This window comes from Hylobates moloch, unplaced genomic scaffold (assembly GCF_009828535.3).
Source record: "Hylobates moloch isolate HMO894 unplaced genomic scaffold, HMol_V3 SCAFFOLD_1, whole genome shotgun sequence".
NCBI lineage: Eukaryota > Metazoa > Chordata > Mammalia > Primates > Hylobatidae > Hylobates > Hylobates moloch.
In genome coordinates this window covers 231,362,437-231,383,571 of record NW_026652276.1, presented here as the reverse complement: position 1 = coordinate 231,383,571, position 21,135 = coordinate 231,362,437, and the positions used below count along the sequence as shown (strand labels likewise).

At 57.0% G+C, this 21,135-nt stretch overlaps 1 protein-coding gene across 4 annotated transcripts; it reads right to left on the bottom strand.

Annotated features, from left to right (window-relative positions):
- Positions 1–149: 149 nt before the first annotated feature.
- ABCB8 (ATP binding cassette subfamily B member 8) lies at positions 150–21,119 on the bottom strand. Of its 4 annotated transcripts, XM_032762200.1 has the most exons (18): positions 20,953–21,119; positions 18,337–18,387; positions 14,886–15,198; positions 14,375–14,530; positions 14,204–14,298; positions 13,974–14,079; positions 13,067–13,228; positions 12,842–12,927; positions 12,639–12,736; positions 12,173–12,278; positions 8,352–8,385; positions 8,017–8,153; positions 7,728–7,822; positions 7,415–7,548; positions 6,540–6,687; positions 4,610–4,860; positions 3,452–3,607; positions 150–225 (listed from the first exon to the last, which is right to left on the bottom strand). In XM_032762200.1, the coding sequence occupies exons 1-17, from the start codon at positions 21,045–21,047 to the stop codon at positions 3,467–3,469; spliced, it is 2,208 nt and encodes a 735-aa protein (XP_032618091.1). In that variant the 5' UTR covers positions 21,048–21,119; the 3' UTR covers positions 150–225; positions 3,452–3,466. The 4 variants fall into 4 exon arrangements, with proteins under 4 accessions (XP_032618091.1, XP_032618090.1, XP_032618092.1 ...); XM_032762199.1 differs by lacking the exon at positions 150–225 and having other exon boundaries at positions 1,017–3,607; XM_032762201.2 differs by lacking the exons at positions 150–225; positions 18,337–18,387 and having other exon boundaries at positions 1,017–3,607.
- Between the last annotated feature and the right edge of the window lie 16 nt (positions 21,120–21,135).

Here is a 21,135-nt window from a genome sequence, read left to right as displayed (position 1 = left end):
AGGGTGGGAGAGAGCCAAGGTTGGGAGGCGGGGAGGCACTAGCCTGGCGGGATTGGAGGAGGTATCTGGCCGGTCAGGTCCCACTCAGCCTTCCCGAGGAACAGGCGGTGGCTCCACTGGGCTAGGCACTGGGCTGGGGGCTCCGCAGCAGACCAGGAGGGGCGTAGCTGACCGTGGCAGGCAGGGGCTGTGGAGCGGTGCTGAGGTGGTGCTGAGCCGGCGCTACTGCAGAGGATTGGGTTTCAGCAGTGAGGGGGGAAAGGGGGCCGACAGAGCAGTCTGGGGGGTAGGGGAGGTCCCTGGGGCCCCAGGCTGAGCCATTAGTGCAGCATGGAGGGGGGCATGGCTGTCCAAGATGAGAGGCGCCAGGAGGAAACCGCAGTGGTCCCAGGGAGAGCTTGAGGAAAGCCCAGCGGTAGATTGTGCCTGGAGGTGCCTTGGGGCCCCCTAGGCTCCCAGTTGCAGCCCCTGTACACTGGCTCCGAGGGTCAGTCGCTGACCCCTGGCCTAGCTCCTCCCTCCTTTTGCATCTCCGGCCTTCCCTCTAGCTTCACCCAGGATCTGTTCCTTCACGAGCACCAGAGCTGGCTCTTGGCCAAGCTGGGAAGTGGTTGGAAGGTTGGCATCAGCAGATCTCTTCTTTCTGTGCCCCCAGCATCTCAGCCTACACTGGATGGCCAGGGCACTCTTCACGTCCCACTTCCAGGGCCTGTCTGTTTCCTAAGTGTCCCTCTCTTTCTAGGGAGTCAGAGCCTACCTCCCCACACTCAGGCCTCTGAGGATGTTGGCCTCTACAATGGATATGGGCTCACCTGCCACTCTAGGTAGGACATGGGTGCCCCACCTGCCACCGTCCTGGGTACCATGGATGCCCCCACCTGCCACCCTCCCGGGTACCACGGGTGCCCCACCTGCCATCTCAGGCACAACGCGGGTATTCTGTGATTTCCCATTTTACACTGCCATATCCAGGACCTGGAAAACCTACATTTTTCCAAAGGGCTGCATACCACCCATTATGTGCACATACCATAGTTTATTTAATGACTCCCCCACTGATGAGCACTGGGGGTGTCCAGTCTTTCCATTACAAACAATGTTGCCGTATCATCACACAGATGTGAACTCCCAGGACTTTGGTGGGCTTTTTTTTGACCATGAGTGGTAGAAACATGGTTCCACCAGCCAAATGTGTGCACACACCATGCTGCAACTGCTGGGCCACCTGTCTGTCCTCCCAACAGGACACAAGCTTCATTGGGGCAGGGACCGTCCTCATTCCCCATCATGGGCTCAATGGCACATGACAGGTGCTTGATTAATAAACACTTTGGAAGGACTGAGTGAGTACCATGGTTACAGTACAGGTGTACCAGCTCCCCAGAGCCACAGTGCCGTGCTCTGCAAGTATTTTACTGTAGATGATCCCGCTCACACTCTCAAACAGGCATTCACCATCAAGCACAGCTAGGCTCCCGCTCTCCACTGTGGAGCTAAGGCCGGGGCGAGGTTAGGAAGACGGCACAGCTCCTGCAGTCTAGCTCTTCCAGCTGGACTAGCCGTGGGGTTTCACTGCTTCTCTAGGGGGCGGGTGAAGGACTGGATTTGAAGAAGCCGCCCAGAAGATATAAATCTGGTGTCAGAGGCATTTTGGGCAGCCTGAGGCTGATGACTGAGCGGGTGAAGCAGGAACCACCTTGGCTGGCTGCCTGGTGAGGGAGGGGTCAGGCCAACAAGCAGGGCCCCAGCAGGGCTTGTGGACTCGCCAGAAGCTGAGGCCCTACTCTGGGCTGCCCTAAGGAGTGGTTTAGCTGTGAACCAGCCCCAGGCTCTGCTCTTGGGCCTCCACTGCCTAAAGACACAGCCTCTGATCTGTCAGGAAGTGGGATATCAAATCAGGGTGGATGTGGGCCTGAGGTTTTTGGATGGCTTGTCCCCAAAGCACCATCTAGTTCTAAACCATACCCACAAGAGCCTGTGGGTCCCACTCTGGCTCCTGCACGCAAACTTGAGCCGCTGCTGCCTCTTCCAGGCTGGCCTCCCAGCAGCACCAGCTGCTCCATCAATGCACTGCGCCACACCCCTGAAAGAGGGTACCACCCTTCTTTACACAGGATAAATCCAGAATCCTTGCCTGGCTGTGAAGGTGCACCGCAGGCACCACCTCTTCTCCTGCCCAGGGGAGCCAGGGCACTGTGTAGTCCCACAGCCTGGGTGTGGCTGGATGGGGGAAGGATCCCAGTAGGAACTGACAGTGGCACCAAGGTGGGGAGGGCTGGTGCATCTGCAGCAGTGCAGGGATACGAGGTCTTGCTGGGGCACCAGTTCAGCCAAGGCCCTACTTATGTGCCTTTCCAGGCCCCTCAGAAGCCAGCTGGAGCCTAGCCCCCTCATCCACAGCCTCGGGGCCACAGGCGCCCATCACTCAGGATGTCTACCTTCCCCTTTCAAGGTGTGCCTCCCAGAACCTGCTGGGGAGGCTGGCCTGTCCACAGCCGCGCCCTCCTGGACCGATTCTGTACTGGATTCTGTAGTAGCTGCTCCATTTAGCTCTGTACTCGTCAGCACTGTGGGCAGGAAGCTGAGCGCTCCAGGTGGGCATCAGCCCCTCCCATCTCCTTCAGAGCTGGGTGTTCTTGGTGTAGATGGAGGCTGGTCCACGATCTCAGTGGGTAAAAGACTCCAGGCACACAGGGCAGGGCCGGTGGAAGACAGCCAGGCAGGCTGGTGCTTCTCGTGGGAACTGGCCATCGTGGCCCCCGTCCCTCTTATCCTGACCCAAGTGTTGGGCCCTGTTAGGCCTGTGTCCCTTGGGGGTGGGGAGGGGAAGTGAAATCTAGAAATCAGGACTGTGTTCACTGTGCAGGGAGAAGGGAGGGAGGTTGTTTGGAAGATGGGGACTGTGGGTTCCGGGGTGAGCCAGGGGATAGGCTCCTTCTCCCATGGTCCAGCGAGGCAGCGGGGACACAGGAGAGGGAGTCAGTCCCCAGTCTAGGGAAGTGAGGTCCTAACAAGGGTGTGGGAAGAGCCTAGGTTTGAATTCCCAGGCCCACTTCCAGACCCTGATTTTTAAAAACTCCCTGGAGCTACTGTAGGCCTGGCCAACTTGAAGCTGCTGGGTGGGGCGGGGAGACTGGCTAGAATGTCTCTGAGAGGTCTGGAGGGGTCTGGGCAAAGGGAGAACAGAGCGGAGGTGTCTCGGGGAACTCTGTCTCTGCCCACTGCAGCCCAATGACTCTGGCAGACTCTGGTGGGAGGGAGGCAGCCGGCAGGACTGGGGAGGGGAGGGAGGGATTGGCCTCCCCTGCCAGCCGCTCGGCCCTGGCTTTATTGTGAGCAGGAGCAGCCGCAGCGACTCTCCACATGCTGGCCCTCCCGGGGGCTCAGTCCCCAGTAGGCTCCCCCCAGGCTGAGCCCCAGCCCTAGCACTGATGCTTGGCAGCGACCACACCTCAGGGGGCCCTTCTCAGGACTTGTGCTGGTGGCTCCTGGGGCCTTCTGGCTTTTTGGGCGGTGGGGCCGCTGTCCTCGGGGCTTCCAGGGCCTGCCTCCGGATGAGCTCGGCGTACAGCCCGCCTTTCTTCAGGAGCTCTTCATGTGTCCCAGCCTGGAAGGCGGGAGGGAGGGGCGGATGGTTGCTCCAAGGCATGCAGGCTTCAGAACCCTCAGAGGGCTGAGCCTCTCTCTCAGCCATTGGGCCCATGGTCACTTAGGCCGGTGTCCCCTCTGGGGATCCTCTGAAACCAATGCCCAATCTGAAAGGAACTGCCACTGGCATGCTGCATTAGTTACTGCCACTTCCCTACTTAGCTGAATTTTGGAAGAATATGATTCCCTCTGTCCCCCTTACAGAGCCCAAGCCTCCAACTCAGGATCTGTCTCCCTGCATAAGCCCCTCAGCCTTGGCTTGAATGAGCGGCTGTGAGCCAACGCCACACGGCCTCTGGGGTCCTACTCCTGACTCCCTGCACAGGTTCCTTGGCACTGCTTCTTCTGCACCTGATACCCTGGGCAGCCAGCCCTGCTCCTCACTCCCAGCACCATACTCTGAGTATGTTTCCTTTTTGTTTTTTGAGACAGGGCCTCATTCTGATGCCAGGCTGGAGTGCAATGGCACAATCATTGTTCACTGCAGCCTCAACCTCTGGGGCTCAAGTAATCCTCCCGCCTCAGCCTCCAGAGTAGCTGGGAGTGCAGGTGCATGCCACTACATCCGGCTGATTTTTTTTTTTTTTTTTTTTTTTTTTTTGGTATTTTGTAGAGACAGGGTCCCGCTATGTTGCCCAGGCTAGCCTCAAAAGACCCTTCTGCCTTGGCCTCCCAAAGTGCTGGGATTACAGGCACCCGGCTAGTACTTTTCCTTTTGTTCCTGGGAGCTGATGGTGCAATTATACCATCCCAGGGGACAGAGGAAGAAACTGAGGGCCTGAGAGGCCAGGGCTTGGCTGAATGCAGAACTCCTGACTCTACATGGGACGCTGCTTCCAGAATACAGCCCCCAAGGCCCTGGGGCCAGGCCGCACCTTCATATAACTCATTGCAGCATTGTGCCACTGTCCGTGATGAAGCCATCCTCAACCCACTGATCCACGCCCCCAGGACGACTAACCTCCCAGACACGGCCATCGGCCATGACGACGATGCGGTGGGCCCCACGGACAGTGCTGAGCCGGTGGGCAATTACCAGCACCGTGCGGCCTGCACTGGCCCGGTCCAGGGCCTCCTGTACAACTCGCTCGGACTCTGCGTCCAGCGCGCTGGTGGCTTCATCCAATATCAGCACTGTGGGCTGCTTGATAAGGGCTCGGGCGATGGCCAGGCGCTGCTTCTGGCCCCCAGACAGAGTAGTGCCCCGTTCACCTGGGAAGGGAGGGGCAGGGCAGGAGCCTGAAGCCGTGCACTTGAGGGTGGCCCACAAAGGGGCACAGGGTCCTTCCTGAATGCCCATCAAGATCCTCTAAGTGCCCTTCTCAGCACTGTGCACCCTCCTCCTGCCTCTGACCCCCACCCCGCACTGTGCACCCTCCTCCTGCCTCTGACCCCCGACCCCACACTGTGCACCCTCCTCCTGCCTCTGACCCTCTACCCCACACTGTGCACCCTCCTCCTGCCTCTGACCCCCCATCCAGCACTGTGCATACTCGTCCTGCTTCTGACCCCCACCCCGCACTGTGCACCCTCCTGCCTCTGACCCTCTACCCCGCACTGTGTACGCTTGTCCTGCCTCTGACCCTCCACCCCGCACTGTGCACCTTAGTCCTGTCTCTGACCCTCCGTCCCACACTGTGTACCCTCCTCCTGCCTCTGACCCACCACCCCACACTGTGCACACTCCTCCTCTGGGTTGCCCCTGCACTGGCTCATCCCACCTCTGGGTCCCTCAGCCACTGTGCACACTTGCCCTGCCTCTGAGGGTAGCGTGACACCTGCCAGCAGGGCTTGGTGCACTCCAAGGGAGTTGCCAAATGCCCCTCCCCAGCCATGGCAGTGCCTCAGGCCAGGATGACCCACACCTTGCCCTGTGCCTGCAGTTCCAAGCCACCTTCCCAGCCTCCCGGGTCTCTGTGGCTGTGGGGAACATCCAGCACCCAAACATAGGCTCTGGGGTCCAGTGACTCCAGGTGACAGCAGGGTGACAGGTCAGTAAGGACGCAGCCCCAAGAAGGCCCAAATGAGCAGAAAGTACTAAAATCAGAGACACAAGGAAAGTGCCACCCAAAAGAGATGTGGGAGAGCACCCAGTGAGGACAGCTGGCATCTGGACAGTGTATCAACACGGCTGAAGGAGGCATCTAGAACACGATGGCTGGGCTGGGGACACTGGCCCCACAGCTCAGAAGGCTGGACTCAGACTGACCAGAGTTGAGAAGCCCAGGTATCCCTGCATCCTGAGAAGTGCTGAAACACTGTGCAACAGAGCCAAGACACTGGCCGAGAAACATGGCCCCAAAGGCTGGAAAAAGACCTGGGAGCTCCGCATGGCAAGCTGCAAGGTGCACGCCCTGCAGTGCCAGGCTGCGTGTTCCTAGTTCAGAACCACCACAGCCCTCTCCTGGGGCCCATCCTGTCACCCCGATTCTAACGAGGAGAAACGACTTTAGAGATGAAAAGCACAGGAAAGAAATGGGAGCCAGAGGGGGATGGACGGTGGAGAGGAGGCAGCCCCCCATTTCTTCTATTCAGTCTGGGGAAGTGGCGGCCTTTTAGACTCGGTGAGGACTCCAAACACCATGCATCACTGTGTCCCCGGCCAGGGGCCTGTCATATGCCCTCGGTCACATTCTCCAGCTCCTCCTAGAGCACGTCCTGTCTCTGCAGCCTGCTTGGTCTGCTGGTTCTGAACCACACTGGCCTGGACTCCCCTGTCCCCACAGAACAACTCTGTCCCCTTTGGCTGTGGTTCTGGTCTTCCCTGACACAACTATCTTTCTCCCCAGCTGTCCCTGCCGCCCTCAGTCCCACTGGGCTGCTCACTGCTCCTGTGGAATCCTGTGTCCCAGTGCCTCACCACCTGGTTCCCGGCAGACCCGAGCACCCACCGACGATGGTGTTGTAGCCCTCAGGGAAGCTGGTGATGAACTCGTGAGCATTGGCTTCCCGGGCGGCTGCATACACCTCTTCGTCGGAAGCTTCCAGCTTCCCAAAGCGGATGTTTTCCATGATGGTCGTCCCAAACAGGACGGGTTCCTGTGGGTGAGGGGTTATGGAGACAGAGTCCACAGAAACATTCTCTTTGCCCAGAAACTGGAGGGGCCACCATGTACATTGGGATAGTCTATCTGGTGGATTAGATTCGGATCTCTTGAAGAATCAGACATTCAAAGTCAGAGGTGAAGTGAGGATGCAGAGTGGCCCCCAAAAGGGAAGGACAGGTCGATTTCCTACCAAGGGCCCAGAACCCCTCCCCAGGAGCGGGAGTGGAAGGAGCTGGCAGCGCAGGGAGCTGCGAGTTGGGGGCTTGCATTTGCCTTTCTTCTGCACAGGCACTCTCCCTGGCGGGACAGCAGGCGTGCCCTCTTCATTCACGGCCCTCAAAGGGAAGGGTGGACCCTCGCTGGGCAGTGCCACCTCAAGCAGAGGGAGAACAGCTGCAGCTCAGCACCTCCGCCATAGGCTTCTCTAGACCTGGATGCTATGGGATTTGCAGAGAATCTGAGGGATTCCCCATCTGTGTAGACGGCTGTAAATGGGGACAAAGCGTCCCTGCTCTGGGAGACCAGGCAGAGCTGTGGCTGCTCCCGGGACAGGGATGCCTCACCCAGACAACAGCCGACATGTGAAGAAGGCCAGGGCTCTCCCGAGAGCAGCAAGGATGAGGGCGGGAAAGAAAGAAAAGGCACCTGCGGACTAAGAGGGGCAGGGCCCAGGGGAGGACGGGCAGTGGGAGCCAAGGGCTGCCCATGTGGCCCCGCACCTGGCTGATGAAGCCGACAACCTGGCCCCGGAGCCAGGAGGGGTCAAGGGTGCGCAGGTCCCGCCCGTCCAGCATCACCACGCCTGCCGTGGGGTCGTAGAAGCGCTCCAGCAGGGAAGCCACGGTGGTCTTTCCTGGGGAAGTGGGTTGAGAGGGAGGGAGGCCAGGGATTCTGGGGATTGTCCCAGGAAAGAAGACCCCTTGTGGTGGTAGAGGAAGGGATCCCGCTGGGGGCTCACTGCTCCCGGCCTTGCTCTGAGTGGCTGCTAGAGAAGAGTCAGAGGGTGAAGAGAAGGTGGTGGGCTCCCCTTACCTCCCCCAGACTGGCCCACGAGGGCCACGATCTTGCCAGGGGGCAGCGTCAGGGTGAAGTCTTTCAGCACCTCGAAGCCAGGGCGGCACGGGTAGCTGGGAGGAGCCGAGAGACCCCCAGTCAGACCAGGCTCCCAGCCCTTGTTGCCCGGGTCCCTCCTGAAGTCTCCCTGTAGCCCTCTGAGAGGGCCTGTTTATGGGGGGCATTAGTCCAGACCTCCACCCCCGGAATCCTCTTGCCTCATCCTCAGCCCAGGGACCCATTCCCACGCCTGCTCACCCGTGCTGACCTGAAGCAGACGTTCTGAAATGTAACGGAGCCACGCAGTTGCTCTTTGGGTATGCAGCAGCCCCCAGACAGTGGGATGCAGGGATTCAGGGCCATGTACTCAAAGACCCGGGCGCCTGCACTCAGCCCCCGGACCACCTGTGGGAGGGGATCCAAAGTCTGCAGGGAGGCAGGAGTGGGGGTAACCACAGCATCTCCAGGGAGTGGCCGTGGCTCTGGGCTGGGGTCTCCCCAGCTCCTCTGCCCGCCCACACTCAGTCAAAAGGCAGCTCCCACAGCGGCACGCACATGGCACAAACTCCACACTCCAGGCCCTTCACCCTACCGGCCACTCACCTGACCAAACAGGATAGAGAGGTTGGCCATGGACCTGTCAGAAAAAGGAGAGAGGGTTGGAATGGATGGGAACAAGAAGAGCCAGAGAGGAGGGGAAGGAAGCCATGGTGGGGCATGGGAGCAAGGAAGCAGGTGGCCTGTGGCCAAATGCAGAGACTGCTCCTGCACCACAGGGGCGTGGAGCCCTGGGACGTAGCAACACCAGATCGCTGAGCCCTGGCTCCCTCCTTGGCCAGATGAGGATGACAGCTGTCCCTCTGCTCAGCCCAAGCCCCCGGGAGGGGGTGCTCCAGGAGGAAGTGGAAGTGAAGGCACAGGCCTCCATGGGTGTCCTCCACTGCCCTGGCCTGTGGTCTGCAGGGTGAGGCCTGTGCACACATGCAGGGGTGATATCAGCCCACAAGGAAGGGAGCCCAGCTGACCCACGGACTCCCTGCTCGGCCCTGAGGATGCGGAGGCCGCCACCGTGAACAGAGATCAACGGTGCGTGGCCCACAAGGGGAGAGCAGATCTAATGCTGCAGACTCTTGGGCAAGCAATGACTTCGGCTGACATTTAGGTGGAAGAAGTGATGTTAAATCTTTTTGGAGAAAGAAGAAAACAGAAGACACTGGGCCACGGGGGAACTCTCCGGAGACCCCAAAACAAAATTCCCTGAAAAAAACTTTTCTCATGAGCTTGCCCTGCAGGTAAGTATACCCACGGTGTTATCTGTCTAGACAGTGGGTGGCCGCCTTCGTCCCGGCAGGGCCAGGGTAGGGCTGGCCGGCTGCCAGGAGGCTGAGGAGGAAGGTGAGTCACTGGTCCCTGACTGGCCTGGCTGACCTGTGACAGTGTGTGCATGCCTGGTCCCCTCCTTAAGAGGAAAGACTGACTCCCCAGCAACCCTTCAGTTGCAGCCTCACTTCTTCCAGCACTAGGGTTGGGGTGAGTGGCAGGAGCCTCGAAACCCAAAAGGAAAAGGTCCCAGTGGACTCAACACAGTCAGCACTTGCTAAAGGGAGTGCGGAGGCACCAGGCAGGAAGGAGCCAGCCCAGCCAGCTATCTGTTGATGAGCAGAGGAACATTCTCCACCAGAGATCTGGAAGACATTAGGGCCTGGCAAAGGGGCTGGGCAGCAACTGAAATTCAAAATGCACATGACTCATTAGAGTGCAATGACCCTGCTCTCAGGGGCCGTGGGCTGTAGGCTACAGGCCTGTTCCCAGGTGGAGCCTGGCCCTGATTCTGATGAGGCGGCTGGGCCCCACTTGCTGTCTGTCTGGGCACCTCCCCATCTCCATCAGGAGTGCTCAGGATGGGCTCATAGGTTAGGCTGCCTGAGGTAGGCCGGGCCATCCTGCTCTCCTCTCTCTGCCTTCTCTCTGCTAGACCCCAGCGCCAATGCATGGGCCCTTGGCTTAGCTAGCAGGACCCAGTGGGAAACACACCAGCTGCTTTATGCAACAAATCCAATCCCCCCAAGACGAGTGGGGAAGAATCTCCACATAGGTAGGGCTAGAAGGACCCCCAAGAGGATGGGTTGAGGGCCTGTGGCTGTGGGAGCAGCCAGCGAAACGGCACAGACAAGCCCCTGGGGGTTCTTGTGTGTGTCATAAAATTGCTGGATGGCTAAGCAGTACCGTGGGAGGCAAAGTCAGAGTCTCAGGCCCTAAAGGGGAAGTGGAGGTCCCGAAGGGGGAGGGTTGGGGCTGGACAGTGCAGCCACCTTCCCCACAGGGAGACTGTCCCACCGCTGCCCACCACAGAGGGCGAAGGGGTGATTTTATTAAGGGAGCCACTGGGCTTCTTTTTTTTTTGAGACAGAGTCTTGCTGTTGCCAGGCTGGAGTGCAGTGGCACAATCTCAGCTCACTGCAACCTCTGCCTCCCAGGTTCAAGCAATTCTCCTGCCTCAGCCTCTCGAGTAGCTGGCACTACCACCACACCCAGCTAATTTTTGAGGTCTCGACCTTAATCATGATCCCCCACCTCGGCCTCCAAATCTGGATTACAGGTGCCACCCGGCCACCGGCTTTTTTGAGACGGAGTCTCGCTCTTTCACCCAGGCTGGAGTGCAGTGGCGCGATCTCGGCTCACTGCAGGCTCCGCCCCCCGGGGTTCACGCCATTCTCCTGCCTCAGCCTCCCTTGTAGCTGGGACTACAGGCGCCTGCCACCTCGCCCGGCTAATTTGTTGTATTTTTAGTGGAGACGGGGTTTCACCGTGTTAGCCAGGATGGTCTCGATCTCCTGACCTCGTGATCCGCCCGCCTCGGCCTCCCAAAGTGCTGGGATTACAGGCGTGAGCCACCGCGCCCGGCCGCCACTGGGCTTCTTATGGGCCCTCAGGACTAAAACGACTGTCCTGTTCAGAGAGGCCAAAACTCTGGTCAAGGGAAGTGGGTCAGCACTGAGCAGAGCAGACAGTGGTGGAAGCAGCACCCCCAAGACCCCATCTCTACCACAGTGAGAGCATCTGAATTCCAAAGCCATGAGAGAACAGCTCCCTGGGCTGGAGGGGGGACGAGGCTGCCCAGGAGGCCTGAGCCCAGGACCAGAAAGGGTCCGAAGGTGCTCAGACTAGGGAGCATCGAGCAGAAATGGGGCCCACGAGGGTGTCCATGCAGCTGTGGAAATGGGAGGAACGTCTCTGTGGAATGTCAGGTTTGGGGCTGAAAATGGGAGCCTGTCTCCATCCGCCTCCCCCTTCCTGGGACAGTACACCCTGCAGTGAGGGATTCTGATCTGGCGGACACACACGCAGGGTGCACCATGCAGCAGGGCGAGGACACATGCCTCGGCAGAATGGGGTGGGAGCCACGGAGGAAGAGCAGGGGCTCGTGGGGGAGGGATGGGGCGGCAGAGGTGATACACGGTTGGTGGGACAGGTCTTCACCCTTTGATGATCCGTTACAGCATATTTACTATCTCATTATTTACCGTAACATATTTATGTAGAACTGCTTGTGTTTAGCTTGGAAAGAGATAGGAGCGGGGAGGCCCGCCTTGGGCTGTCTGGCGATCGGCTCTGGTCACCCCAGAGGCTCAGCTGAGCGGGTGGTTTTGGACCAATGCAAAGCAATAAGCTATAAGGGTGGGGTGTCTGGGGACAAAGGTCAGCTTGTCATCCCTGGAAGTGGCAGGCATGGGGAAGGGCAGCTCACAAAGCCTGTCAAGGATGGTCCTTCCATGCATGGAATGTCACAGCCTGCAGCGGAAGGGAATTCGGACAGGGTGCAACACGGAGGAAGCTGAGGACACAACGTGGAGTGACAAAACGCAGTCACAGAAGGATATAGTCGACTCCACTTACAGGACGTCCCTAGAGTTGTCAAATCATAAGGACAGAAAGTGGAATGGTGGGTGCCAGGGGCTGGGGGAGGGCAAATGGGGATTCGCGTTTCATGGGGATAGTTTCCGCTCTGCCAGGTAAGAGTTCTGGAGGCGGACGGTGACCACAGCCGCACAGCAATGTGAGTGCACCCAATGCCCATGAGCCGCACACTTCAAAATGGTTAAAATGCTGCATTTTATGTTTTGTGTACTTTACCACAGTTAAAACAGATTTTTAAAAAGCCTGTCAAGGAAACTTCTAGGTCCTTTGGAAGGCTGAAGATGACAAGCACCTGCCTGCTGCAGCGCCACTGCCCCAGCCGCGAGGGTTGTTATGGGCCCTGAGGGGCTCTCTCTCCCCACCTATGCATCCCTGCGGAAGCTGGGCAGGCCTGGAGCTGCACAGCAGTCGGCCCCCAGAGAAGGCTGGCACCCGTGTCCCCTAACCCAGCAGGGCTCTGGAGGGCGGCAGGGGGCTCTGTAGCGATGGGAACGGCACCCACTTACCTTTGCACTGTCTGGGAGGCCACCAAGAAGGACATGAGGTCTCCCCCTGTCAGCTGCTGTCCGGCCACAAGGGAGCCCCCAATAAATAGGGTACCCAAGACCATGCCTGCAGGAGAGGGGAAGTGAGGGAGGATGAAGCCAGGGCAGAGTAAACAGCCCTGGGCCTGCTCTGCCACTGCTGACTGGGAGAGTCAGGTGAGGCCCTTGACTGGTCCCAGCCTTGGCTTCCTCCTCGGAAGAGCAAGTCGGGGTGGGCATGCCTCCATGGCCTCCTTGAGGGCTCCACATGGAGTCCCATAGCTGGGTTGGGACATCGGTACCCTCCCTTTACCTGCAAGAGTTAGCAGCTGGCCCGAGGTGAATGCAGGCAGCCAGCAGATGGAGGGCGGGCCTTTGCCTGCCTTGGCTGCTCCCAGCTCCTCCCCAGCCCACAAGCGCCCCTCCAGCCCCCAAATGGCTCACTCACAGTTGAAGGCGATGTTGGAAAGTCCCTGGAACAAGGCAATGCCGCGGCCTAGCTCCTCTGCCCGGCAGCGGCATGCTTCCAGCTCTGCCCCATAGCGCCTGGTGAGAGAGACCAGTGCACTCAGGAGGCAGCTGGGCTGGCACGAAGGGTAGGCAGGGTGTGGGGGGCATCTCTGCTTTGCGCTCCGCCCTCCCAGGACTCACTCCTCTTCCCGTTGCTCCATGGCGAAGGCACGCACAGTCCGAACGTTGCCCAGGGCCTCGTCTGCTACGCCCATTGCCCTAGCGATCTGCAAGGAGTCCAGGAAATGGGACAAGGAGTCCAGGAAACGGGACGAGGAGTCCAGGATGGGGACAGGGAGGAGTTCCGGGGAGTGGAAAGAGAAACGGTGTCGGGAGGGTGAAGACGATGGCCAGGAATGCTGGTACCTGCTCCTGACACTGGCGAGACAATTTTCGGAGGCCTGAGCCCATCAGGGTGCCCACTCCCATCAGGGCCGGCGTGGCCACCATCAGCAGCAGCGTGAGGCGTGTAGACAGCATGGACAGGGACACCAGGCAGCCTGCCACCTGGGTGCAGCTTCGCAGCCCCTAGGGAGTGGGAGGGAAGGCGGGAGGCTACGGCGTCCGCAGCATGACAGGAAGGACTTTTCCAAGGGTCAGCTGGCTGTAGCTCTGCACTCCCAAGGCCAAGGCCCAGGTCTTGGCCCCTGGGAGGCCCAGTGGCAGTCCACCAGTCACAGTACATAACCCTAACTTGGCCAGTCGGGGTGCGAGCAGCAGGCCTGAAGGGGCCGAGTGAGAATGCTATGAACTGTGGCATCCTTCCCCTAGACAAATCCCAGCTTGCTTCTCTTTCTGTTCTAGGAACTGAACAAAGAGAACCGCATGGGGGTACACCAGTGACCGCCTAGGCCAGTGTGTGGCATGATCCAGAGTCGGTGTGGGCGGATAAGGGGAGGGCATCTGTGTTCCGTAGGCCACTGCGCATGCTCAATGCTTGTCAGCAATCCAGGCACTCTGGGGACAAGGCAGGCGAAGTGATTTTGCTCTTGCCAGGAACGGCTCTTGTCTGAGTGCTTGGGAAGGCTTTCCAGGGAAGATTCAGTTTCAGAGCAGTGGAGAAGCAGCCCGTCCTGACCTTGGACACTGCCTCTACACTTTCCTTCCATGAACTTCCACGGTCCCTCACCCATGCCCTCACCAGGCAGTGGGCTTCTCGAGTCAGCGTGCGCCTGTCAGCCCAACATCAGGGCTGGGGCGGGCAGGGCTGGCCTGGTGAGTCCACATGGGAAAGTGTGTGTGTGGATGTGGTGGGGGCCACCGGGCCACTGACCTGGGAGATGACAAGCTTGAAGGATGACTTAAACTCCTGCACGTCAGTTGTCAAGCGGCTCACCAGCTGCCCCGTCTTATTGGCGTCAAAGAAGGCGATGTCTTGCCTGGCATGGGACACGGACCAACAAGGAGGGCAGAAGAGGGAGACGTTACTTCAGGATGAGGCCCTACCCCCAGACCCCTCGGGCCATCAGTCACCCCAACTCTGCACCCTGCGGCTGGCAGTACCGGAGCAGGGAGCTGAAGAGGGCCCTCCGCATGTCCACAGCCATGCGCTCGCCAACGTGGGACAGCAGCACCAGGTACCCGAAGGTCAGCAGTCCCTGCGGAAGAGCCCAGTGCACTCAGGGATGTCTCGGGTGGCTCCTCAGTGGCCCCCAGCCCCACTCCCGGCTGTACCTGGACACCATAGAGGATAAGCAGGTGGGTGCCGAGATTCTGGGACTCAGTCATGAAACTCCCCACGTGGTCCCTCGTGTACTTGGCCACGATCTCTACCAGCTGGCCCAGGAGCAGGGGGATCTGTACATTCACTAGTGCCGCACCCAAGGCCAGCTGGAATGGGGAGACAGAGGGGACAAATGTTTTGAGTGGGGGAGCCACACTTCTCCCCATCCCCAGCCAGATCTTGGCCCTTCCTCTCCCACTACTGAGCCCTGCTCTTGTCCAGGTTGTGGCTGGTCATGTGGACACATCAGTGCCTCTCAGAGGTTCAAACCCTAGCTTCCAGCCCCCACGGAACCCTGCCCACCCGGCCACCCAGTGTTGAAGCTCCTGGCACCCCTGGACCCCTGGCTAGCCATCGCTGCTCCCGTGAGCTCTCCTGAGAGGCAGCGAGGCAAGAATGCCATCCCTTTGCAGCTCTGGGTCCTGCCCTGTCCCCAGGATGGAGAAGTGGGGAAAGCCTCACCACGATGGCTACCCCCAGGACCAGCAGGTGGGGGCGCAGAAACTGCCAGAAGAGCTTCCAGTTAAAGCGGGACCCCACGACATGGGGTGTGGAGCTGGCAGGAGGGGCCTCTTCTGCCTCACATAGGGCCACAAGGCAGAGGTGGGGACGCTTACTCAGTACCATGGGGCCTAGCAGGGCTCCCCCAACCCAGCACCAGGCAGAGGGGCTCCATCTGGGAGCTAGAGGGGCTCGAGGGAGGTGGGCCCAGAGCTGGGACTGCAGGTGGGCCACGGCCCGGAGGAGGGAGGAGCTGCGGTAGCCATCAGAGTACCTGTAAGGAGAGAGAGGCATGGATGGCTCGAGGCTCCGACTGCCCTCCAGCTGACCAGCACACCCATGGGGCTCTGGCCGAGCCCTCTGGAAGCAGCACTTCCTCTTCTTTCAGGCCCTTGCCCCCTGCCCTTCTCAGGGCTGTTCTGAAGCAACTTCAGTTTCTAAGACATGTCCATGGGCAAAGTCGCAGAGGAATGAGACGCTGAGCACAAAATCTAGTCTTAAAAGTCTTATTCCCCTGGGCGTCTCTCAGGACACACCCAGCCAGCCAGGGCCCTCGCAGCTTCGACTCCAGGCTCTGACAGAATGACAGCCTGAAGAACTGGATGGCACGTTAGATGGCCACACACTGCCTGGACAGGAAGGGGCCGGGGGTTTAAGGGACCATGGTGCAGAGAGGTGAGGAAAGAGAGCTGCTCCTGTGCCTGGCACTGGACTTGCTCACAGCAGCCACCAGGGCAGACATGGCCCCACCTCCTGGAGCTAATGGGCTACTTCCCTTGATCCTCACCTCCCTGGGAGGGAGGTGCCATTATTCTCACCTGACACATGAAAAAAAATCATGTGGAGGTAAGAGAGCTGAAATAACTTGTCCCCGGGCAGCAGAACTGGGACGAGCAGGGAACCAAGTCTGCAGTCTGACTCCAGCACCCAGGCTGGCTCTACTCTGCCAGTGTGCCATGTCTTCTGATGTCCCAGGCCCATTACCCTACCTCCCCTCCCTGGCCTGGGGCGCCATGACACATATTCCCTCTCCACAGCTGAAGGAGGAAACAGAGAAAAATAAAAATTCTAATAACTTATCTTGTCATCTTGAATAGGCCAATTATCTTCTCTTTCCTTCAGCTGCCACATCTATAAAATGCTAATATCGATTCCACTATTCTAGCCACTGTGTTTTTTTTTTTTTTTTTGAGACAGAGTCTCGCTCCGTCACTCCGGCTGGAGTGAAGTGGCATGATCTCGGCTCACTGCAACCTCTGCCTCCCAGGTTCAAGAGATTCTCCTGCCTCAGCCACCTGAGCAGCTGGGACTACAGGCACGAGCCACCATGCCCAGCTAATTTTTGTATTTTTAGTAGAGATGGGGTTTCACTATATTGGCCAGGCTGGTCTTGAACTCCTGACCTCATGATCCACCCGCCTCAGCCTCCCAAAGTGCTGGGATTCCAGGCATGAGCTACTGCGCCTGGCCTATTCTACACATTTTGAACCTACTGTGTGCAGGTGCTCTGCTCGGGGTTATGGAGAGGATGGAGATGAACATGACAGCTGAAGTAACTCCCCTCACAGCAATCATGCTTGAGTGTGGGAGACTCACAGTTAACTGGAAATCAGAGGCACAAAACAGCTTGAAGCCCTGCTCCTCCTTCTCCTCAGAGGGAGTCAGGAAAGGCCTTCTAGGTGAGGCCTGAGGGGGAACAGGCCGGGCACAGGTGGGGGTGGAGTGTAAAGGGGAGAGCTCTAGGCAGAGGGAAAGCAAGTGTGGGTGTCTGCAGTAAGAAAGGATGGGAGAGAAATTTCAGGAATTGTATGGCTGAAGCCTGACCTACGAGAAGGGAAAAGAGACATGAGACTTCGGGGAGGGGCAGTTTTCTAGTTCTTATAAAGCTCCTGGACTTGGGGGGCAATAAGGGTCATGGTGATTTTTAGGCTGAGGTGTGCCAAGATTAGGTTTGCATTTTAAAGATCATAGCATGGCCGGGTGCAGTGGCTCACGCCTGTAATCCCAACACTTTGGGAGGCTGAGGCGAGTGGATCATTTGAGGCCAGGAGTTCTAGGTCAACATGTTGAAACCCTGTCTCTACTAAAAATTAGCCAGATGTGGTGGTGTGTGCCTGTGGTCCTAGCTACTTGGGAGGCTGAGGCAGAGAATCACTTGAACTTGGGAGGAGGAGGTCGCAGAGAGCCAAGATTGTGCTACCGTACTCCAGCCTGGACAACACAGCAAGACTCTGTCTTGAAAAAAAAAAAGATCATAGCAGGGGGGCATGGGCTGGAGGCAGACAGGACTGGTTGTAGGGAGCAGAAGTTATCCAGTCAGGAGAGGACGGTGAGATCTAGATCTAGATGAGCTTACTGATGGGGAAAGGCTTTAAAAAAAGAAATTGAGATAAGAGGAAAGCTTCAATGGAATGTCCGGGAGTAAAGCCGATTGTATATTCCATCTACTGAGATAGGGAAAACCACCTTAGGCCTGGAGGTGGGACATGCTGGCAGCAATACTGCTCCTTAAAGCATTGAGATGTTTATGTATATGCACATCAAAAGCACAGCACTTTTTTACCTTGTTTACGATGCAGAGACATTTGTTCACGTGTTTACCTTCTGACCTTCTCTCCACTATTATCCTATTATCCTGCCACGCCCGATAATGATCAATAAATACTAAGGAACTCAGAGGCCCTTGCCGACGTGGATCCTCTGTAGGCTGAACGCCGGTCCCCTGGGCCCATTTTTCTTTCTCTATACTTTGTTTCTGTGTCTCTTTCTTTTCCAAGTCTCTCTTTCCACCTAACGAGAAACGCCCACAGGTGTGGAGGGGCAACCCACCCCTTCACGTGACAGATGTCCCAGCAGTTCTGACGCACCTAGGTGAGTGGGGTGGGTGGCAGGGCATATGTACGTGTTTTGAAAAAACTCTCAGTCGATTTTTGTTCATTCCTCCCCCAAAAAACACGTTCTACATGCCCTTGAGAAGACGGGACATCTAGAGATCCTGGAGCCTTGGGAAAATGGCCTGAGGTCGGCGGTTGACACGTTACTATGGATACTCCATAGCTTGGAGTGCCAGTCAGGGCACACCCTTTGGACGTCACCCGGAGCCGACTGCAGCACCTGGCAAAAGGCAGACCCACTTCCCGCTCGGCTCCGCCCAGAGCAGGGGGCGGGCGGATAGGCGATTCTCTCCAATCACAGTTCCAAAAGGAGTGTGAGCTTTTCTCTTTACCATCGTGGCCTTTCACATCCCTAGACCCTTCTAATTGCAGTCTTCATCTCATCCTTCCTCTGCTTTCAGGAAGGCCTGTGCCTTTTGCCTACATGAGGCCTTCTCCCACCCCATTCCAACTGCCAGGTTTTTATGTCTTATTTTCCACTGTGTTCTTGTTTCTATCGTAAAGATAGAGATGCTTACCCTCCTTCTGCCTTGTGTAACTGTCCAGTTTTCCCATTACGCCATGTGTTTCTGAAAGGCAGGAAATTATATCTTAGATAGCACTGGCAGAACTCCGGTACATAATAGATGTTCCGCAAATGTTTATGTTTGTTGAGCAAATGCATGCCCTCATTAGAGGTGCAGGACAATCTGACCTAACTACTACAGGGTTTTGCAAGTGTTTAGACTTACTGTGGCCTACAGCAAGAAACATATCTTACTTGCAACCCAGTACAATGAACACATACATGCCACACAAAATGGAAATCCTTCACAAAATAATATTTTCTCTAATTCTTAACATGTATTCTGATTCTTTTCTTTTCAAGACGAGTCTCACTCTGTTGCCCAGGCTGGAGAGCAGTAGCGCTATCTTGGCTGACTGCAACCTCCACCTCCCAGGTTCGAGCGATTCTCTTGCCTCAGCCTCCCGAGTAGCTGGGACTACAGGTGCCCACCACCATGCCTGGTTATTTTTGTATTTTTAGTACAGACGGGGCTTCACCATGTTGGCTAGGCTGGTCTCGAACTCCTGACCTCAAGTGATCTGCCTGCCCCAGCCCCTCAAAGTGCTGGGATTATAGGCGTGAGCCACTGCACCTGGCTAATTTTTGTATGGGGTTTCACCATGTTGGGCAGGCTGGTCTTGAACTCCTGACCTCAAATGATCTGCCTGCCTTGGCCCCCCAGAGTGCTGGGATTACAGGTGTGAACTACTGTGCCTGGCCTACATTTACTTTTATTTATTTATTTATTTATTTATTTATTTGAGATGGAGTCTTGCTGTGTCATGCTGGAGTGCAACGGCGCAATCTTGGCTCACTGCAACCTCTGCCTCCCGGGTTTAAGCAATTCTCCTGCCTCAGCCTCCCAAGTAGCTGGGACTACAGGTGCGTGCAACCACGCCTGGCTGATTTTTGTATTTTTAGCAGAGATGGGGTTTCACCACGTTGGCCAGGCTGGTCTTGAACTTCTGACACCTGCCTTGGCCTCCCAAAGTGCTGGGATTACAGGCGTGAGCCACCGTGCCCAGACTATATTTACTTTTAAATGGTCCTGAGCAACTAAATTCATTTCATGATCTATTGAAAAATGCTGACTAATGAACACATGTATACTTGAATATTATTTGATGTCTTTCCTTGGGTTCCTCTCTGGTTTAAATGACATCAACACCCTTACTCTTTCCTAAGAACTGTTTTTATCAATAATTTAGCATGGTCTTTTTCCAGCTTCTTGCATTGTCTCCAAACTAAGACTCCAAGAAAGGCCTGGTCGTTGCCAAGAGCATGTGGATTACTTCCCAGCACCAAGACTTCCAGCTCCAGCTCGATCCAGCTCTTGCTCTCCATCAGTCAGGTGGGCTTTCCAAATGACACAACTCCACATCCACCCGCCCTTGGGAATCTTCTATCTGTTTGGCCCCCAAGTAATTCACTCTAGGATTAGAAAAGACGGCCGGGTGAGGTGGCTCACTTTGGGAGGCCGAGGTCTGGAGTTCAAGACCAGCCTGCCCACCAACATGATGAAATCCCGTCTCTATTAAAAATACAAAAATTAGCCGGGTGTGGTGCACATCTGTAATCCCAGCTACTTGGGTGGCTGAAGCATGAGAACTGCTTGAACCCAGAAGGCAGAGGTTGCAGTCAGTCAAGACCATGCCACTGCACTCCAGCCTGGGTGACAGAGCGAGACTCTGTCTCAAAAAAAAAAAAGAAAAGAAAAGAAAAGAAAAAAAAAGGAATCAGTCCCTTCTCATAAAGCATTTACATTCGAGTTGTAGTTTCAGGGTCCTTGTTTGTTTCCCGTTTGTCTGTCTGTCTCTCTCTTGACCAACCCGTGTAGAGTGTTTTGCCAAAAACACACATGTACAAGTTATTAGATTGACTCTTTTTTTTTTTTTTTGAGACAGAGTCTCACTCTATCACCCGGGCTGGAATGCAGTGGCCGTGATTTCGGCTCACTGCAACCTCCGCCTCCCGGGTTGAAGCGATTCTCCTGCCCCAGCCTTCCAAGTAGCTGGAATTACAGGCGCGTGCCGCCAGTCACGGCAAATTTTTGTATTTTTTAGTAGAGACGAGGTTTTACCATGTTGGCCAGGCTGGTCTCGAACTCCTGTCCTCCCAAAGTGCTGGGATTACAGGAGTGAGCCACCGCGCCCGGCCTATTAGATTGGCTCTTTATCCCTGCTGAACATCTCTAGTTCTTCTTCGACTCACTTTGAATCCTGGAAGCACCACTACGTTAAATGTCTCGATGCTAGTAAGAATTTTCGTCCAAATCGCCCAATCAACTCCAGGGCCAGGAAAGGGGACCCCTAGCCGGGAGTGCGGACTGGGCGTGGTCACTGACCCCGAGCGTCCCCTCCTTCTGGCTGACACCGCGGCTGCAGACGCATGAGCTTTCTGCTGGCGCCTGAAGTGTCACTATAAATAATTGAGGCCAACACCCGCGGAGTGACATTCCACCCCGGTAGGCCTGGCCTACAGCTCCCAGCAAGCCTCGCGCAAGCCCGTGGACTCCATCTCCCGGCGGGCCGGCACAGCCCTGCCGGCCGGTCAATGGCCCGCGCTGAGTAGGTTTTTCCCTTTTTACCTGACAGCTGAGAATGTCTGGAAGCGGAGGGGCAGTAGCAGCCCGCCTGGGAATGGGCCACCCCGAATCCCGACCCGAAATAAATGCACCAGCATGCTGGGGCGGGAAAACAGGAGTCACCGACAATAGCAGTTTCACCCTCATCCCACTGAGGGATCCATGTTGGCTCCCGCCCCCATCCCG

What these genes read in the sequence shown, in the direction of transcription:
- ABCB8 (XM_032762200.1), bottom strand. Translation starts at nt 21,047, where the DNA reads ATGCTGGTGCATTTATTTCGGGTCGGGATTCGGGGTGGCCCATTCCCA. An exon ending in TCCTGGGGGTAGCCATCGTG is followed by an intron (nt 14,531 to 14,885) that starts GTGAGGCTTTCC and finishes TCCCCATTCCAG; the next exon opens with CTGGCCTTGGGTGCGGCACT. An exon ending in TCTCTATCCTGTTTGGTCAG is followed by an intron (nt 8,154 to 8,351) that starts GTGAGTGGCCGG and finishes CCCCTCCCACAG; the next exon opens with GTGGTCCGGGGGCTGAGTGC.